The sequence below is a fragment of the Narcine bancroftii genome, chromosome 4 (assembly GCF_036971445.1).
Source record: "Narcine bancroftii isolate sNarBan1 chromosome 4, sNarBan1.hap1, whole genome shotgun sequence".
NCBI lineage: Eukaryota > Metazoa > Chordata > Chondrichthyes > Torpediniformes > Narcinidae > Narcine > Narcine bancroftii.
This window is the reverse complement of record NC_091472.1, coordinates 56,797,583-56,814,732: the sequence shown is the minus strand read 5'-3', so window position 1 is coordinate 56,814,732 and position 17,150 is coordinate 56,797,583. Positions and strand designations below refer to the sequence as shown.

At 38.0% G+C, this 17,150-nt stretch overlaps 1 protein-coding gene across 1 annotated transcript in view; it reads right to left on the bottom strand.

Annotated features, from left to right (window-relative positions):
- ints7 (integrator complex subunit 7) overlaps positions 1-17,150 on the bottom strand; it is an 82,445-nt gene that overhangs the window by 31,644 nt on the left and 33,651 nt on the right. Inside the window, exons 9-12 of the mRNA XM_069931347.1 lie at positions 16,902-17,033; positions 13,179-13,276; positions 8,157-8,396; positions 6,929-7,066 (exon numbers count right to left, since the gene is read on the bottom strand). Of these exons, the coding sequence (XP_069787448.1) occupies positions 6,929-7,066; positions 8,157-8,396; positions 13,179-13,276; positions 16,902-17,033 (608 nt within the window). The remainder of the gene's footprint in view (positions 1-6,928; positions 7,067-8,156; positions 8,397-13,178; positions 13,277-16,901; positions 17,034-17,150) is intronic.

Genomic DNA, 17,150 nt, shown 5'->3' with positions numbered 1-17,150 from the left:
GGAAAGGGGGGGAAAACCGAGGATAGCACTAGATAAATTAACAGAATGGTACTAACAAGGAGGCTTACAACTACCAAACTTTAAGAATTATTATAGAGCCACACAATTAAGATACCTATCAGATTTTTATCAAACAAGGGAAAAACCAGATTGGACCAGATTAGAACTAGATAAAATAGGGGAGAAGATACCTGAACATATACAATATAAATGGGATGAAAAATTGATGCAACGTAGGAATTCACCAGTATTGCATCATCTGCTCAACATTTGGAAGAAGATTCACGTAGAAAGGAATAAAACAAATTACCAACTACCAAAACTAATATTGACGCAAAATCAACTAATCCCTTCCACAATAGATAGCCTTTCCTTCAGAGAATGGGAGAGAAAAGGGATCAAAAGAATAGAAAAGTGTTTTTCAGGAAACAAATTATTATCCTTTGAACAAATGAAGGATAAATATAATATAACTCATGATACAATGTTTGCATACCACCAACTGAAAACCTACTTGAAGGACAAATTGGGAAAAAGTCTGAGGTTACCAGAAAGAAGCAATTTTGAATATGTGATTACAGACAATGATAATTAAAAAATTTATAACAAACACGTACATCAAACTGCAAGAAAAGGAGAACGAGGAAACAAACGGTAAACCTAAACAAAAATGGGAACAAGATCTAAACATAAAGATAAAGAATGAAACATGGGAAAAGCTATGCTCCGGAACTATGAGAACTACAATAAACATGAGGTTACGCATGATACAATATAACTGGATACACAGGCTATACATCACACCTCAAAAGTTAAATAAATGGGACCCAACAGTATCTGACAGATGTTTTCGATGTAAAAAGGAAACAGGAACAACAATTCATGCAATTTGGACATGTGAGAAAGTGGAAAAATTTTGGGAAGATCTAAACCAGATATTAAATAAAATCACAAAAAGCATCATACCAAAGAACCCAGAGATCTTCCTCCTAAGTAATATAAGAAATAAAGAATTTGGACTCGATTTGGATGGAGCACAAAAAAGATTTGTTATGATAGCCCTAGCTGTCGCAAAAAAATGTATTATGTCAACCTGGAAATTAGAAGACAACTTGAAAATACAACAATGGTACATAGAAATGAATAAATGTATTCCATTAGAAAAGATAACATATAATTTAAGAAATAACATCACAATATTTGAACAAATATGGGAGCCATACATGAAATACAATAGAGAAATCCTACCATGAACTTCCACCACCTAAAATGACAGGAGAAGACAACGAAAAGAACTGACTCAGTAAAATTTCTTGTTTATTTTTATTAAGTGACAACATTGTTTAACGGGTTAAATGTATCTTATAGATTGAACTTCAAATAAATGGGAAAGGGGGTGAGGGAGGGAGGGGGAAAAAGGGGAAGAAAATGACACTGTATATATTCAAGAGAAAAAATGTCTGTATGTAGTTTGGTCAATATGGTTTATAGTGTGAAAAATAAAAAATATTAATATCTCACCCGCATCTATGACTGAACGATTATCTGGAGCAGCACTTGAATTAACAAGGCACAAAAGGCTATAGAGACCACGTATATGAAAATACAATTAAACGGTACTTAGCAAGTTTGTGATGGTCCAAAGACTTTGTTTTTATGTATGTGATGACAACAAAAACCTATAAACTGTGAATTGAATCAAAAGTAAACTGAAAGATTCAAGCAATAAATTAAAAAAAAAACCAAGTACAGATAGACACCGACTTACAATGGGGTTCGGTTCCAGGACTTAAGTCGGAGTCTATCTGTACAAATCAAAAATAAATATACCTTGACAGTCTTACCATACATTCCTGGAATAAGCCACACAAAATTAAAAAAAAATCACTGAAAACAAAGTTAATATTCACTAGGCAAAAGAAAATAAACAGTGGAAATAACAAGAGCAACATAAAAAGACCCAATCTTGATGCAAGTGTAGAAGCATATGCTGTTTTGAATAACGGTTTTCAGTGTCCTCTCCCCGACCACCCATGTATCTGAGCTCCTGACCGTGGGTCCTCTCCCCAGCCACCTGTGCATCTGAGTTCCCAACGCCCAGACGCCTGTGCATCCAAGCTCCTGACCACAGGTCATCTCCCAGTCCGCCCACACATCCGAGCTCCCGGCTGTGGGCAGCCTGGGTGCCGGGAGCTCGGATCTACATGATAAAATTGCAACATTACTGCATTAGCTGATATCCACCACTAGAGGCTGCACTGAAACTGTAATAAACAATTATGACCAAAATTGAACAGTGACAAACTAATTTCACTCAAATCTTTATAGCTTCCAGGCCTGGAACAGCAGGGTCACACATCGGAACTAGCATCCACTACATTGATTTTGTACAATAACAAGTCAGAAGCTACATCTTTAATAACTAATAGAAGGCCTTTACAGCAGGCATTAGGGATGATGGAATGTGCTTTCTTTGCCCCAGATCTCAACAATGTATAAATAGTATGATTAGAATCAATTTAAACATGATTTAACAAATGATAAACATAGTCTTTGTCGATGTGTTTTTATGACAATCAGTTGATGGCCACTTTACATACATTAAAAAAAATTCCCTGTAGCAGATGTGGAGTTGATCTGTTCTGCAAAAAAGCAAAATATTTGTTTTGTGGCAAGACCTAATAGACACAAATTCCTTTGCTTTTCCTGGATGAAACAATTATTTATGAATCCATTAAAAGACAACAACAACACTACATCAAAGCAGCATGGTAAATTCATCAACAAGTGCATCATCCCATCGGTCTTTTATGGGTAAAACATGATGATGTGAATAACCCTGACTTTGCTAGTTTATTGCCAATACAAATCATAATCCTCAATTTTACAGGAGTTTAAGAAAGTAAAGAGACCAGAACTGCACGCAATATTCCAGATGCCATCTCACCAGTACCATGTACAGTTTCAGTATACCTTGCTGCTCTGAAATTCAATCCCTCCAGCAATGAAGGCCAATATTCCACTTGCCTTCTTGATAGCCTGCTGCACTTGCAAACTATTTTTTTTACAATTCATGCATAAGCATTCCCAAGTCCTTTTGCATTCAGCATGCTACAATTGCTTGCCATTTAAATAAAAATCTGATCTTCCCTTTTTCCTTCCAAAGTGGATAACTTCACATTTACCAATATTGTACTCCATCTGCCAGACCCTTGCCCACTCACTTAACCTATCTACAGTATATCTCTCTGCAGACTCTGTATCCTTTGCACAATTTACTTTAATTTAATGACATCAGCAAACTTAGATACTCTACACTCTTTCCTCTCTTCCAGATCTTTAATGTATATCGTGAACAGTTGTGGGCCCAACACCGACTCCTGCGGTACCATTCTCACCACTGACTGCCACAAGAAAAACACCTCTCTATCCAACTCTCTGCTTTCTATTGGTTAATCAATTGTTTATCCATGCCATCACCCCAACTTTATGCATCCCTATCTTATGTACGTCTTTTATACAGCATCTTATTGAACACCTTCTGGAAACGCAAGTAAACAGTCCATCTGTTCCCTTCCATCTACCATGCTCACTATTCTCCTGAAAGAATTCCAGTAAGTTTTTCAAATAGGACCTGCCTTTGCTGCATCTGCCCAATGGATCCATTTTGCTCCAGATGCCTTGCTATTTCTACCTTAATGATAGTTTCAAACATTTTCCCAACTACAGATGTTAAACTAACTGGGCTACAGTTCCCTACCTTTTCCTTACATCCTTCTTCAAATAGTGGTATGACATTGCTATTGCATCCAGGTCCTCACCCTCATCAAATCCATAAAATCTGTCTTTGGCATGTTAGACATGTTCTTCACCATGAAGACTGACACAAAGTAGTCATTCAAAGCCTCAGCTACTTCCTCAATACCCAATATTAATCCCCCCTTCTCATCCTCTAACCTTCACTTTAGCCACCCTTTTCCACTTTATATACATAAAAACTTTTATGGTCTGTTTTTGTATTTTGTGTTAATCTTTTTTTCATTATCTACCTTCCATAGAAACATAGAAGATAGGAGCAGGAGTAGGTCATTCGACCCTTCGAGCCTGCTCCGCCATTCAACGAGATCATGGCTGATCTTAAAGTTCAGTACCCCATCCCCGCCTTCTCTCCGTAACCTTTAATACCCTTATACTGAAGAAATATATCTAATTCCCTCTTAAATAGATTTAATGAACCTGCCTCTACTGCCCTCTGTGGCAATGAATTCCACAGATTCACCACCCTCTGGGTAAAGAAATTCCTCCTCATCTCGGTCCTCAAACCATGGCCCCGGGTTCTGGATTTTCCCATCATTGGAAACATCCCATCTGCATCCATTCTGTCCAGTCCTGCCAGAATTTTATACGTCTCTATGAGATCCTTTCCTTATTACTTGCTCTGTGGTTATTTGTTGCTTTTTAAAGTTTTCCCAACCTTCTAATTTCCTACTACTCTTGGCAACTTTGTATGCACAAGTTTTTAGTTTGATGCCTTCCTTTATTTCCTTCATTATCCAAGGCTTGCCCCTCCCTTACTATCTTTGTTTTTAACTGGAATATACTTTTGTCGAGCACCATGAAAAATCTCTTTGATCACTCTTTGCAAGCGGTCCCTAACTACAAGATCGCTAATTTTACCTGTCTCATTGCACAGGACCAGATTCAAGATAGCATGTTCCCTTTTCAAGAAAGCTATCATGGATGCATTCTATGAAGTCCTCCTCAAGGTTTCCTCAACCAACCTGATTCAACCATCTGTGTGCATGCTAAAGTCCCCCACAATAACTGCTGTTCCATCCTTGCATATCTCAGAGATTTCTTGGTTTATTGGCAGTACCACTGTAATGTTATTATTGGGTATCCTATAGACAATTCCCCACCAGTGACTTTTTTCCCTTTGCTATTCCTAATCTCTACCCATTGGATTCAATATTTTGCTCCTTAGATCTTGCATCATCTCCTATTATTGCCCTGATCTCATCATTTAACTAAGAGTGCTATCCCACTTCCTTTACCTTCCTGCCTATCCTTCTATATTACCTGATACCCTTGGATATTTAATCTGAATCCTCTCCACCCTGCCACCATATTTTTTTAATGGCCACTAAATCATACCGCTTTGTACTGATTTGTGCCACAATTTCACTAACCTTGTTTTGAATACAATGGGCATTCAGATAAAGTGCCTTATACTCATTGTACTTTTAAAATTGGGTAATTTTTGCCTCTTTTGCACTTGACTTTAAGGCACTCTCCTCTTACTTTTCTCTTTTTTAACTTTTGCTTTTACTTTATCCACATTCTTTCATTTTATTCATCCTTCTCTGATCTGTTGAACCATTCCCCCCCCCCCCCCACCCCCATACTATTTAGTTTAAAGCCCTATCCACAGTCCTGTTTATGCGATTCGCCAGGATCTAGGTCTCATCATGGTTCAGATGGACCCTGTCCCGTTTGCACAGTTCCTATCTTCCCCAATACTGGTGCCAATTTCCCACAAATTGGAACCCACTTCTCCCACACCAAATTCCTGAGCCATGCATTTAATTCTCTAATCTTCTAAACCCTGTGCCAATTTGCATGTAGTTTGGTGTTAATCCAGAGATTTCCATCTTGTTGGTTCTACTCTTTAATTTAGTCCCAAGCTCCTCAAATTCACTCAGCAGAACCTCTTTCCTGGTTTTACCTATGCCATTCTGGCTGGTTGCATCACTGTCTGGTGTGGAGGCACCAACTCTCAGGACAATTATCTCCAGAGGGTTATAACTCAGCCTGTGACAAAACAGATACCAGACTTCATTCCATTGAGGACATCTAATGAGCCAATGTCTTTAAAAAAAGCAGCTTCTATCCTCAAAGACCCCCATCATCCAGACCACACCTTCTCTCTGCTACCATTGGGGAAAAAGGTACAGGAGCTTAAAGATGAGGACTCAATGGCACAAGGACAGCTTCTTCCCTGCTACCATCAGATTCCTGAATGATCAATGAACCAAAGACACTGCCTTACTTTTCATGCACTTTTTATTTATACATATTGTATTGTTGTAAGATGGTTATAATATGAATGTTTGTTCTATGATGCTGCCATAAAACACCAAATTTCGTGACAATAAATTCTGATTCTGAATACAGGTATACCTTGTATAACATTGGCAGTGCGGTATCAGTCCCCAAACTGATCCCACTGTCCTGCTTTCTTCCCACAGCCGTTTATCATTGCCAATACTGATCCCACTGCCCCTCTCTCTCTCTCAACAACGCTGGGGACTTCCCTGAAAGCTTTCCAACTGAACTAAAAGAAGTGATTGACCAAGGAGGCTACAAAGAATTCACCTTAAGAGGAATTTTCAACGTTTACTGGAAAAATCAATGATGCTTGCGAATACTTTAACGTATTACGTGAAAGTGCAATAATGAGTCATGGTATTGTACTACTGTAACTTCAAAAAAATGGCAAGTCAAACCATCGAAAGTAGAGGAGCATCTGTATATCGAGTGATATGAAATTATATACTGAAAATATGGATTACTACAAAATGTACGTTTCTGACTTGCAGTGAAATCAACTTACAAACAGTTTTCAAGAAGAGAACCCTTGGGGATTACCTGTAATTATGTGCAAAGGATAGAAAGATCCATTAAGTCTAGAAATGCAGCACAACACCATTAACCTTTGCAATTGAGAATAGTCCAATGTGCTTTTTTTTTAGTCAAATAGATTAACAGAAAATAAAACAGCCTGAGCGGTGGCACCATTTCAGTGACTTGAAAGTTATAATTGGGTTGAATAAAAGGAGACAATGTACAATGTAACAGGACAAATGGTGAAATGGACATAAAGGGGGAAGAGTCTGTAGAAGTGTTATGTTATTTTAAAGACACTCACCATCCGGGATGCTTGACGGGCAATCTTGTAAACAGTCCAGCCATTGGCTCCATTTTCCAATTGCTGTTTTATCACACTTTTAACATCAGTAGACATAGTTTTTTGATTGGCCACAAAAATGACTGTAGCCAATGCTACCTGATAGGCAAAGGAAAAAAAATTGTCTGTTAACAATATAGAAATAACATTTTTAAAAATGCAAGTCAATGGAACCAATTTACATTTATGCAATGCCTTTTAAAATAAAACATCCCAGGGCATATTTGGCAGAACTTGATACAAACCATTAAAGATTAATGACACTAGATAACTAAAAGCTGAATTCATATGTCATCTGTAAACAGGTAAAATTAGTCTGGGTCCAACTTTACAATGATATTTCTGACTAACAGCTTGAAGGCATAAACAAATCATGGCCATTATTTTTGGATAAAACAATATTTGAAGTGTAAAAAATCCTGGAAGGGAAAACACGAGTATTTTTTGATAATGAAGTTGTATTTATTTGTCTCATCAGAGTTGTACCTTTGCTGGTTCACCTGACAGACAAAAGACAAAGGAGGAAAAACCCAACACCCAACCGCAACCAACCAATTTTCCCCTGCAACCGCTGCAACCGTGTCTGCCTATCCCACATCGGACTTGTCAGCCACAAACGAGCCTGCAGCTGACGTGGACATTTACCCCCTCCATAAATCTTCGTCCGCGAAGCAAAGCCAAAGATTCACTCTTTTTAAAAGGTTGGCTCTCTATTAAAAATCTTATAAGACATTGATTTGAAATATTGAAACAATTCAACTTTTTTTGAATAAAATAGTTTCATTCACCAAATAATAATTCTGTTAATGTCAAATGACTCAATAATGAATGGATTCTGAAGATCAACACATCATGATACACTTGCTTGGAAAGTTTGATTACTAACATTACATTAGGATGAATTTATAAAAAGCAATTTAAGAACAGAATGAAACATTTGGATAAAATGTTATAAGATGACACGCTGATATTCTCTGTTGATATTTATTACCTATTTGGCCAGGTGCCATTTGGAGCTCTTTTAGAGGCTGACTGACCTGCATTTAGTCACTTTTTTTGCTGCAAGATTATGATTCTTGTGATTCTACTTGACATCACTTTCAAAACGGATACATTTTTCCTTCTAAAAAATGCCAAATTCTAAAGTACCTGTCCTTTACAAATGCTCCAGTAAATAAATGATTTTTACCATAAGCTCTTGCTGTTTGTCTGTAGATGATGATCCAATCATCTTGTACAGTTCCATGAGTTCTCCCAGCATTCCTTCTCCCAGGACAGGCAACTGTACTGCTATAGCAGCAAGGCAGTGGCACATTGGAATCCGAGCGATGTCCTGAGCACAATGTAGTTGGGTCAACAGGGATTCGACTACTGGTTGACTCAATTGAGGATGACTACCCATCAGCTTCACCATGCAGGTAAATGCAGTCTGTATAGGAGTGAAAAAGCCAAACATGTGAACAATTGCAAAGCCATAAATGTACCAAAAATATTCAGAAGGGCTGTGTTGTACACCCTTCGATGAAAGGAAAGCAGATGGGACTGGCTTCTGAGCAATTGTGTGCCAAGAGGTGGAATGTTCTTCCTTCCTACCCATCATCCTGCAGCCCATCATAGAAGTTTTCAGATTGTCCCATCCTTCCACACCCAAATGTCTTCTTTCTCCCCCACCTGCCCTGCAGAACCAGTTTGCAAGGCTAAAATCCCACTTCCCCCAATCGATATCCCATGTTTTCACTAAAACCCTCCTGAGATCTCCAAGCCTGGAGAGGATATCAAGTGGCTGTTCCATTCAGCTTCAAATCCCACCAGCTCTCTCTAAAAAAAAAACCAAAATGCAGCCGGTCCCACGTTCCCCATTGTTTGTTATGTAGCTTAGCATTTTCTTTTTTGTGTACTGAATCAATTTACTTTGAAAGGAATAAATAAATTAATTTCCATTCCATATCAAGCAATGCCCATTCTTGGTGCAATTTATGAGCTATGTTTTAAAAAAATTCTCCTCAAAAGACATTTTTGCTTCAAAATAGCTCTCAACCTATTTATCAATGAGAAAAAAACTCCCTCTATTGTATCCAAAACTTATTTTGAACACAACCAACAATTCGTCAAGAGAATATTAACAACTTTTCCAGCCATCCTCATCATCTGTTTTCTTTGCACTGGGAACCATTTAATCAATGGTGCTCAACCTGCTGAGTTCATCCAGCAGATTTTTTTAAAAATCACATCAACTTTTACACTAAATTTCTTCCATCACTTAATCATTTTTTCATACGACTTCATTCATCACTATGCTCACCAGAATTCATTATACTTCAAATTGGACTGCCATTCCTAACCAGCAGACTGCCCTCTGCCTAGCACAAGCCACAGACTTTCAAGCTTTGGGTTTGCCACCACTGCTTGCAGACAGAGTTTGTTCACTTTTGGTCAAAGGGGCAGTGCAGGGAGCTGGAGGCCCAGAATGAGACATCCATGTTCTAAATGTCAACACAATAAGAATCCAACACAAAATGCAGAAGAAACAATTCAAAAATAGTTTTGCACTTTTTGAGGTAGTAATACGAACTTTAAAAGAGGTAATTCAGAATAAAAACTAAAGAAGAAATGTATTTTGCAACTCTCTCCACTGGCTCCTTCTCATCTTCCCAGCTCAAAGCAGATTTATGGCATCAGCATTTGTGCATTCCTAGCCAGAGCATTTCTGTTCCTTTCTCCCAGTCATAAAAGTCACATTTTCTTGCTGCCACCTACTTATCTTAGTCTGTTCATTCCTCACTTGAGGAGGGGCTGAGGAGGTATTTGAGCTCACTTTATTCACTTGCATTGCTGTTTTAACCTCCCAATTCCATTTTTCTCCCCCATTTCACCTGCATCCCCATCAATTTTAATCAGAGATACAACAGAGTAACATCTCATGCTGCAGAAACACACCAATTATCCTGCAAACCACGTACATTTTTGGATAGTGGGATGAAGACCATTTGGTCACAGGAAGAGTATATAAAATCCTTACAGACTGTGCCTCTTGAATACAACTAATTCTTCACTCCCTGAGAGTGAGGCAGAGAAATCCAATCTCTTTGACTAGAGATTACTAAATCAATAGGACAGGGGGGTAGTGATGGTGAAGCAGAAAGGGGAAAGAATGATAAGCTTGTAAGCTACGCAGCGGGGCAGGCGGCCAAAATGGTACTGTCGGGGGGGGAGGGTTTCGCTTCCTCCCAGCACGGGGCTCAGAAGCCCACACTGGGGGACCACATGACGTCCAGGTGACGTCAGCGCCCTCCAGCGCAGTTCTCAGCCAGGTCCGGGCTGGGAGTACAAGTGCAGCCCAGCAGCCTGCAATAAACTAGTCTGCTCACTGAGCTCAACCCGTCTGGTTGTGTGTGTTCTTTCAGGAGCAGGTGTTGCTGCCGCTACAAGATAAACAAATGAAAGGAACCAAAAAATGAAAACAAAAAAATCAAAAAGAATTAAAGTAGGAAACAAATGGAGATGATGTCAATTACACTGAGAATTTTTATTCCATCTGTGACCTATATTAACCAAATGGTTACAGTGTGAAATTTTAACAAGTGTGATGTATTTGATTTTCTAAATTGGGTCTGCATCTAAAAGAACAGATTTACACAAGTTAAGAACAATTCAAAATGTCTGCATTATGAACGTTTAAGCTCGGCCTATCTTTACATTTTCTTTTATTCTGTTGTCAAGAAACAAATTCAGAGGAGATTGGCCAGCACTGCAGTAATTTGCACATTTTAAACAGGAGATCTTTTTAAATGCTGTTCAGTGATTCATTACAATATTCCTTTCTCAATTTCAAGTTCCTTTATAAATGGCAAGTGAAACCAGATGCAGAGCAAAATGAACAGATGGAGTGTCTTCCCAGGATTGTTTGTGCCCTCTGTTGGCCAATTTACAGTATAACGATTAATGCTGAGAATAAATTAGCAACTCATTCAGCTACAATTTGTGGTGGCTGATAGCAAAAATCACAAGAGTTTTGTGTTTTCATCAGTAGAGGAATGAAAGAAAACCCAAGATTTAAATTTTCAGTTTGATAATATTGGGGCTGCTTATGGACCACTATTCAGCGATTCAACTTTGTTAAAATAATATTTATTCATACTTCCAATTTTTTCCACACATTCAGTTTCCTTTCATTCCATATTGTGTATTTTTCTCTCTCCGACAGTTTTTCATTGAATTGGAGCACAGCAGATGGCCTTACCTTGCACCTGGAACTCTTCATTTCTAAAAGATGTAAAACTTGGTCTCACACGCCAGCAATTATTTAATATCTGCAACCTCTATTCCAATTCACTTGCCAGGAAAAGGATTCCCAATTTTTTAAGATCCTTCTCACGTAGCCCCCAGATTACTTTCCTATCCATATATATGCAGTGATCCAAGCAGTGATCAAGGCTAATAATATTATTAATCTTGAATGCTGACTTACAAGAAGCAATTAACCTTATACTCTAATTATTTTATTGAAATTTCAATTTAATTAACTTAGCTGAAGACATGCTGCCCTTTTGTTTGGTAGGGACAAATAATATTAATAATCTCCTTGTTATCAGCATTTTCACATCCTTGGATCAGGCAAAGAAATGTGAAAAGTGCTGTTAAGGTGTGTGACAGAATATAGATATGTTTTTGGGAGATAAATTCAGGCAGATTTTAGTGTAGGTCACATACAAACACTAAAACAGATCTTATTTAAAATACTGGAGCTCTGCTAATGTTAGACATGTTGGGGCATCAGAGCCTTTGCAAAAGCTTTGGAGAGTGTCCAAGAGATTTCACTAAAAAGGCAACAGATGAAAGAGCTTATCAGAGCCACAGACAGTCTGGAGGGGAACTTGCTGATCTAAGAGGGTCATGTGGTTTTGCAAGCAGAGAGGATCGATCAGGCTTTTTTCTGTGTGTGTGTTGTGAGAGAGAGAGAGAGAGAGAGAGAGAGAGAGAGAGAGAGAGAGAGAGAAAGAGAAGTTGTACAGTGTTACAGTCAGCAACAGCAGCTGGAACTAGAACAGGACAAGCTGGCAAGCTTGTGAAAAACCCCATTTGGAAGACGGGTTGTGAGTTCTTAGTTCAGCCTGGTCAAAGCCCTTGTGGTTCATGCAAGAGGAGAGGACTGGCTGTTTAATGTTTCACTTGGAAACAAATGGAAACAAAAAGGAACTCTGTGGTGACCTGAAAGAAAGAGGTTATCATCTGGAGAACCCTGAGAGAGCAAGTTTCGTCAGCAAGACACTGACGTGGCTGGGTGTCCATCGTACAACAAATCTCTCTCTGAAAACCAACAAGAACCTTCCTGAGTGGTAACCATTTAACTTTCAAGCACCAAAGCCTGGTGAACTTTATAAATGTTAAATTCTGTGCACAGTGTAAGAATTGCCTGCAACAAGTGAACATGGAAGAATGAGAAGTGAGATTGGACTGTGAACCAAAGAACTTTTCTGAACTTACACACACATTATATACACGTGCACTTAGAATTAGAAGGGGGTTAAGTTAGGTTAGTTAAGTCAATAGTGAGAAATTAAAATGTGATTCTGTTTTCATGTTTAAAGATAATTAAAATCAACTTGTTTAAGTAACCATTTGTCTTGATGAATATCTATTACTGCTGGGTTTTGGGGTCCTCTGGGCTCATAACAGGTAAAACACTTGCACCTGAAAAAAAATAGATTGGAGACTACATGGAGAAACTGAAGCTGAATTTTTGAATCTTTGGAACATATGAGGTCATGAAGAGATCAAGAGAATTTAAAAATCACAAAGGCTAAAAACAGTAGACAGAAAGAAATTGCAGGGACAGAATGATTGACAAAAGAATGAAAAGTGACACGAGAAAAAAAGTTATTAAACTACAACTGTTAAAAGTCTGAAATTTATCATCAGGAGAAACAATGGAGACATTCAATTGAAGCATTCAGATCCAAAGATGAGTACATTTCAGAAGGAAATAATATGCAGGATGAGGGCGTTAGGTGGTATGAGGGGGGTTAGTGATCTCAATAGGACAAAATGGCCTCCATGATGTAGCCATTCTGTAGTTCTGTACATCTCGTGAAACTGAAACGGACAGCAAAACTCTCTTTTTCATTTCAAACTGTACAAAATTAAACCATTTTCAACAAAACTATTGCCATAACAGCCATCAATCCACCCACAAGCAAATCCTATTTCTTACCTTTAAAGCATTCTGTGCTCTTGCATTGCTTTCCTGACTACAAAGAACAAGGAGGGATTCCAAAGCAAAAACTGCATTTTGTTCCAATGCCAAAAAATCTACAAAGTGAAACAATAACAACCATTATCTTTTTTTTGTTATTGGCAAATCATTAGCTTAGAGATTTTAAAAAAAATTGTTACTCAGTTGTCAAGCATGTCATGCTCTCATATTATCTTCGGCTGTGAAGGAGATTTGGGGGAAAACAAATCGAATGGTGCCCATTCAATTGCTGCCTGCTTCAAAATCATACATTTTCATTAGTAAAAAAAACAATGAACATTCCTAAAGAGAATTCACTTGACTTTCTTTAAAACTTTGATTTTGTTTGAGGATAACATGACCAACAATATCAGTGTTGACATATTTAATAATATACATTTTGATTTAACCAAGTTAGGAAAATGCTTGCTTCAAACATCAATAAAAATATAATGTCTTACATGATATGATATTACAATCACAATTAAGAATGATACCACAAACAGATATAAAGACTTTGTGTAAATTTTTGTTATTCATATAAACACAAGAAATAGGAGGAGGCTATCCGTCCAGTCTGTCAAGCCTGCTCCACTATTCAGTCAGATCATGGCTGATATGGCTGTGGACTCAGCTCCACTTACCTGTCTGCTTCCAACAGCCCTTTATTTCCCACTATTCAAAAATCTGTCTTAAATACATGAGGCAGCTTCCACTGGTCATTAAGCAAATAATTCTTGTTTCTCTGGGAGACAGAAATTCTCATCTGTCTTAAATCTACTCCTCTAAATCTTGAGGCTATTTTCCCCGAGTTGTTGTGTCACTTTAACAGTGGAAACAACTTCCCTGATTCTATCTTATCTATTCATTTCATAATTTTATGTTTCTATAAGATTTCCCCTTCTAAACTCAAGTGAGCATAGTTCCAGGTTGCTTGATCTCTCCAAAGTTAACCCCCTCATTTCCAAAATTACACTTCTAATTTAATTGTGTGCCGTTTAACTTAATTTTGTGTGAATCATGTTTACTTTTCTATATTGCTGTCTCTAAAATATTAGGTAGGTCATCTCTACAAAACTAGAAGTATCCATCAAGGTCGACTTCCACCTTACTAGTTAGAATTTAAGTCTTATAATTACCTACCACTACATTTACTATATTCTGTGAATTTCAATGCACCACCCTGCAATCACATTCTACCAAACTATTGTTTTATAAACAGAAGTCCAAAAAAAAAAGACTACAGCTCACTTGCTGATTATGCCACGTATACCTGATTCACCACTCACCCCCCACAGCAAAGAAATTTGAAACGTGTCAAAAATTTCAGAGCATCAATGAAAGTAAAACACTTAATGGATCATGAGTAATCATCCATGGAGAACCTGCATAAAATGGATTAAGAGACTAATGCAACGTTATTGAGAAAAAGCCAGCACAATGCCAAGATCCAGAGTCAAACCCAAATCTGGTGAAAGATTTCAGATTTGAAACATCAACCTTTTGCTTTTATTTTAGATTTCTAGCATCTCCAGTTTTTTCCGCTTTGATTTTTGAACTCAGATTTGACCTGAATCTAATTTGATCTCATGTGAAAATCACCCTTTTTTCTTGTTTGCACCTGCTTCCATCTCTAGGCTTATTCAACCAGATCCTTTGTTAAATTTGTTTAGAAAGATGTAGGGCTTCCTTTAATTAAAAAAAAATTACATTTCTGATACAGGTTCAAGTCTTTAATGTGTTAATAAGCCAATTCATAGGCAGACAAAAGTTGAAAACATTTTAAAAAGCATTCTGTAAAATAATGGAATCACAAAGCAGAAAAAAATATTGGAAGTACAAAGAAACACTGCACATGATAAATTGCAAAACAAATGTTTTTTTTCCTAAATGGAATAGAAATGGAAGAAATGGCAAATTTTAAATATTATTTCAAAATTATATTTTTTTTAATACACGCAAAAGCATTCAATGGAAGTGAATTTACTTATTTTCCCCCTCCATTTCAACAATATGCTATATTTTAAAACAAGTTTAGGAAAAGGCAATTAAAGCACATTCATATTATTGAAACTATACTCGTCCACATTTATTTATAGCATCTTGATTGCCAGTGACTCATTGAGCTAGAAATTTAAATATCTTCCATAATAGTACATTCACATATATGGTTATTAGGTCTACATCAGCCCTTAAATTTTCTTTATCTGTTTATCAAGAGTAAAAAACAGATAAAATTCACCAGCATGTGACTTGGGGATATTTCATTTACAATGCGAGAGGGATAGCGTATACTTGTTTCCAGGAACAGGGAAGGCCCAGAGAGCTGAATGAGGTATACAAAATAGCTAAAAAAAATAACTTTCATCGAGGTAGAGGTGTATTAAACCAGGGGGAAAGGTTACGCAAGGTTCAGAGGGGATCTCATACAGAACCCTCATGTAATTGTCTAATTTTTGGACCACTTTTTCAGGCCAAAAAAAGAGGGGGTCTATTTTTACTTGAGTTAAACTTTTGACCTTGTGAAGTACTTGTGTTGTTCAAGGCATCGGGAGCTTGGGTAGCCAGGACTGGGTGGTAAGTCAGTGTTTGGGTCGTTGGGAGTTCGGATGGCTGGGCGGCCGGGGCAAGGATCTGTAGACGGGTGCTTGGATGGGCGAGCAGCTGAGGTGTCGTGGGTTTGGATGGGCGGGCAACCAGGATGAGGATCCAGTCGGGAGTTCGGATGGGTGGGTGGCCGGGGTGAGGATCCGAAGTCGGGAATTCAGATGATGAGTGGCCGGAGTGTAAAAAACTCGGATTGCTGGGACTGTGTGGTAAGTCTGCAGTTGGGGCATCGGGAGCTCAGATGGGTGGACAGCTGGGGTGTTGGATAGCGGTGGCTGGGACAATGATCCACTGATGGGAGTTTGGATGGGCAGGCAGTCGGGGGTGGGGGGGGGGGTTTGGATGGGTGGGGCAAGGACTAGAGTCCAGGAGCTTGGATGGGCGGGTGGGGGAAGTTGGGGCCAAAAATAGGAGGGGTGTCAACTTTTACACAAGCAAAACAAAAACACCTAAGGGGGGGGGGGGGAAATCGACTATTACATGGTATCGATGAGTATATACGGTACCTATGCAAACAACTAAAAGGCAAGAGGCTTGATGTTGGAAAATGGACGAGCACTCGATCATCAACATGAACATAAAGGGCTGAAGAGTCCTTTTCCATGCTGTTCAACTCCATTAAAGAATGTTAAAATTGTGACCATTGTTAAAGCACCGTAATAGTGATATTTCAATCTATGAAAAATAACTAATGTTAGTATAAACAGAATATTCATTACAAAATATACAAAAGCCTACGCAGTTTAAATTGGCTTGCAGTACTCAAAAATTATTTCCTTCCTCCTTCCCACTCATTGGACAAGATTTAGATTCAGTGGTTGTCAACTTTCAACTGTGAAAATGTTGTTATAAATGGCACAGTGCAAATGGTTTCTATCCATTGTAAATCATGGTTATTCAATTATTGCTTTTTGAACAATTTTAAGATAAATTCCAGAACCTATTCAATTCCAATAAGGAATAAGAGGTTCAGATTTTGTTTTCACATTCCATGAATACAAAAAAAATTCCATCAAGATTCAGAACAAAACCTTCAAAAACATTGCAGTCAATTGTAAGAAAAATAAAGGCTGACATTTGTCTTTTCTAGATTACCTTTCTCCAAACAGGATGCGATGCTTGTTAGAACAGTAACACCATGGGCTGCAATAGCACAGTTGCTATGGTAACAGCACTCTTGTGCAAGCTTTATCAGGTCATCAGAATGTGCTGGAGCAGTTGCATTTCCTTTTAAATAAGGAGAAATACAAATAGCATCACCTACATGCATATATATTGACATACACAACATACAAATTAAGCAGTCAAATAATGTGCTTACATCAAATATTATAAAATAAGCAG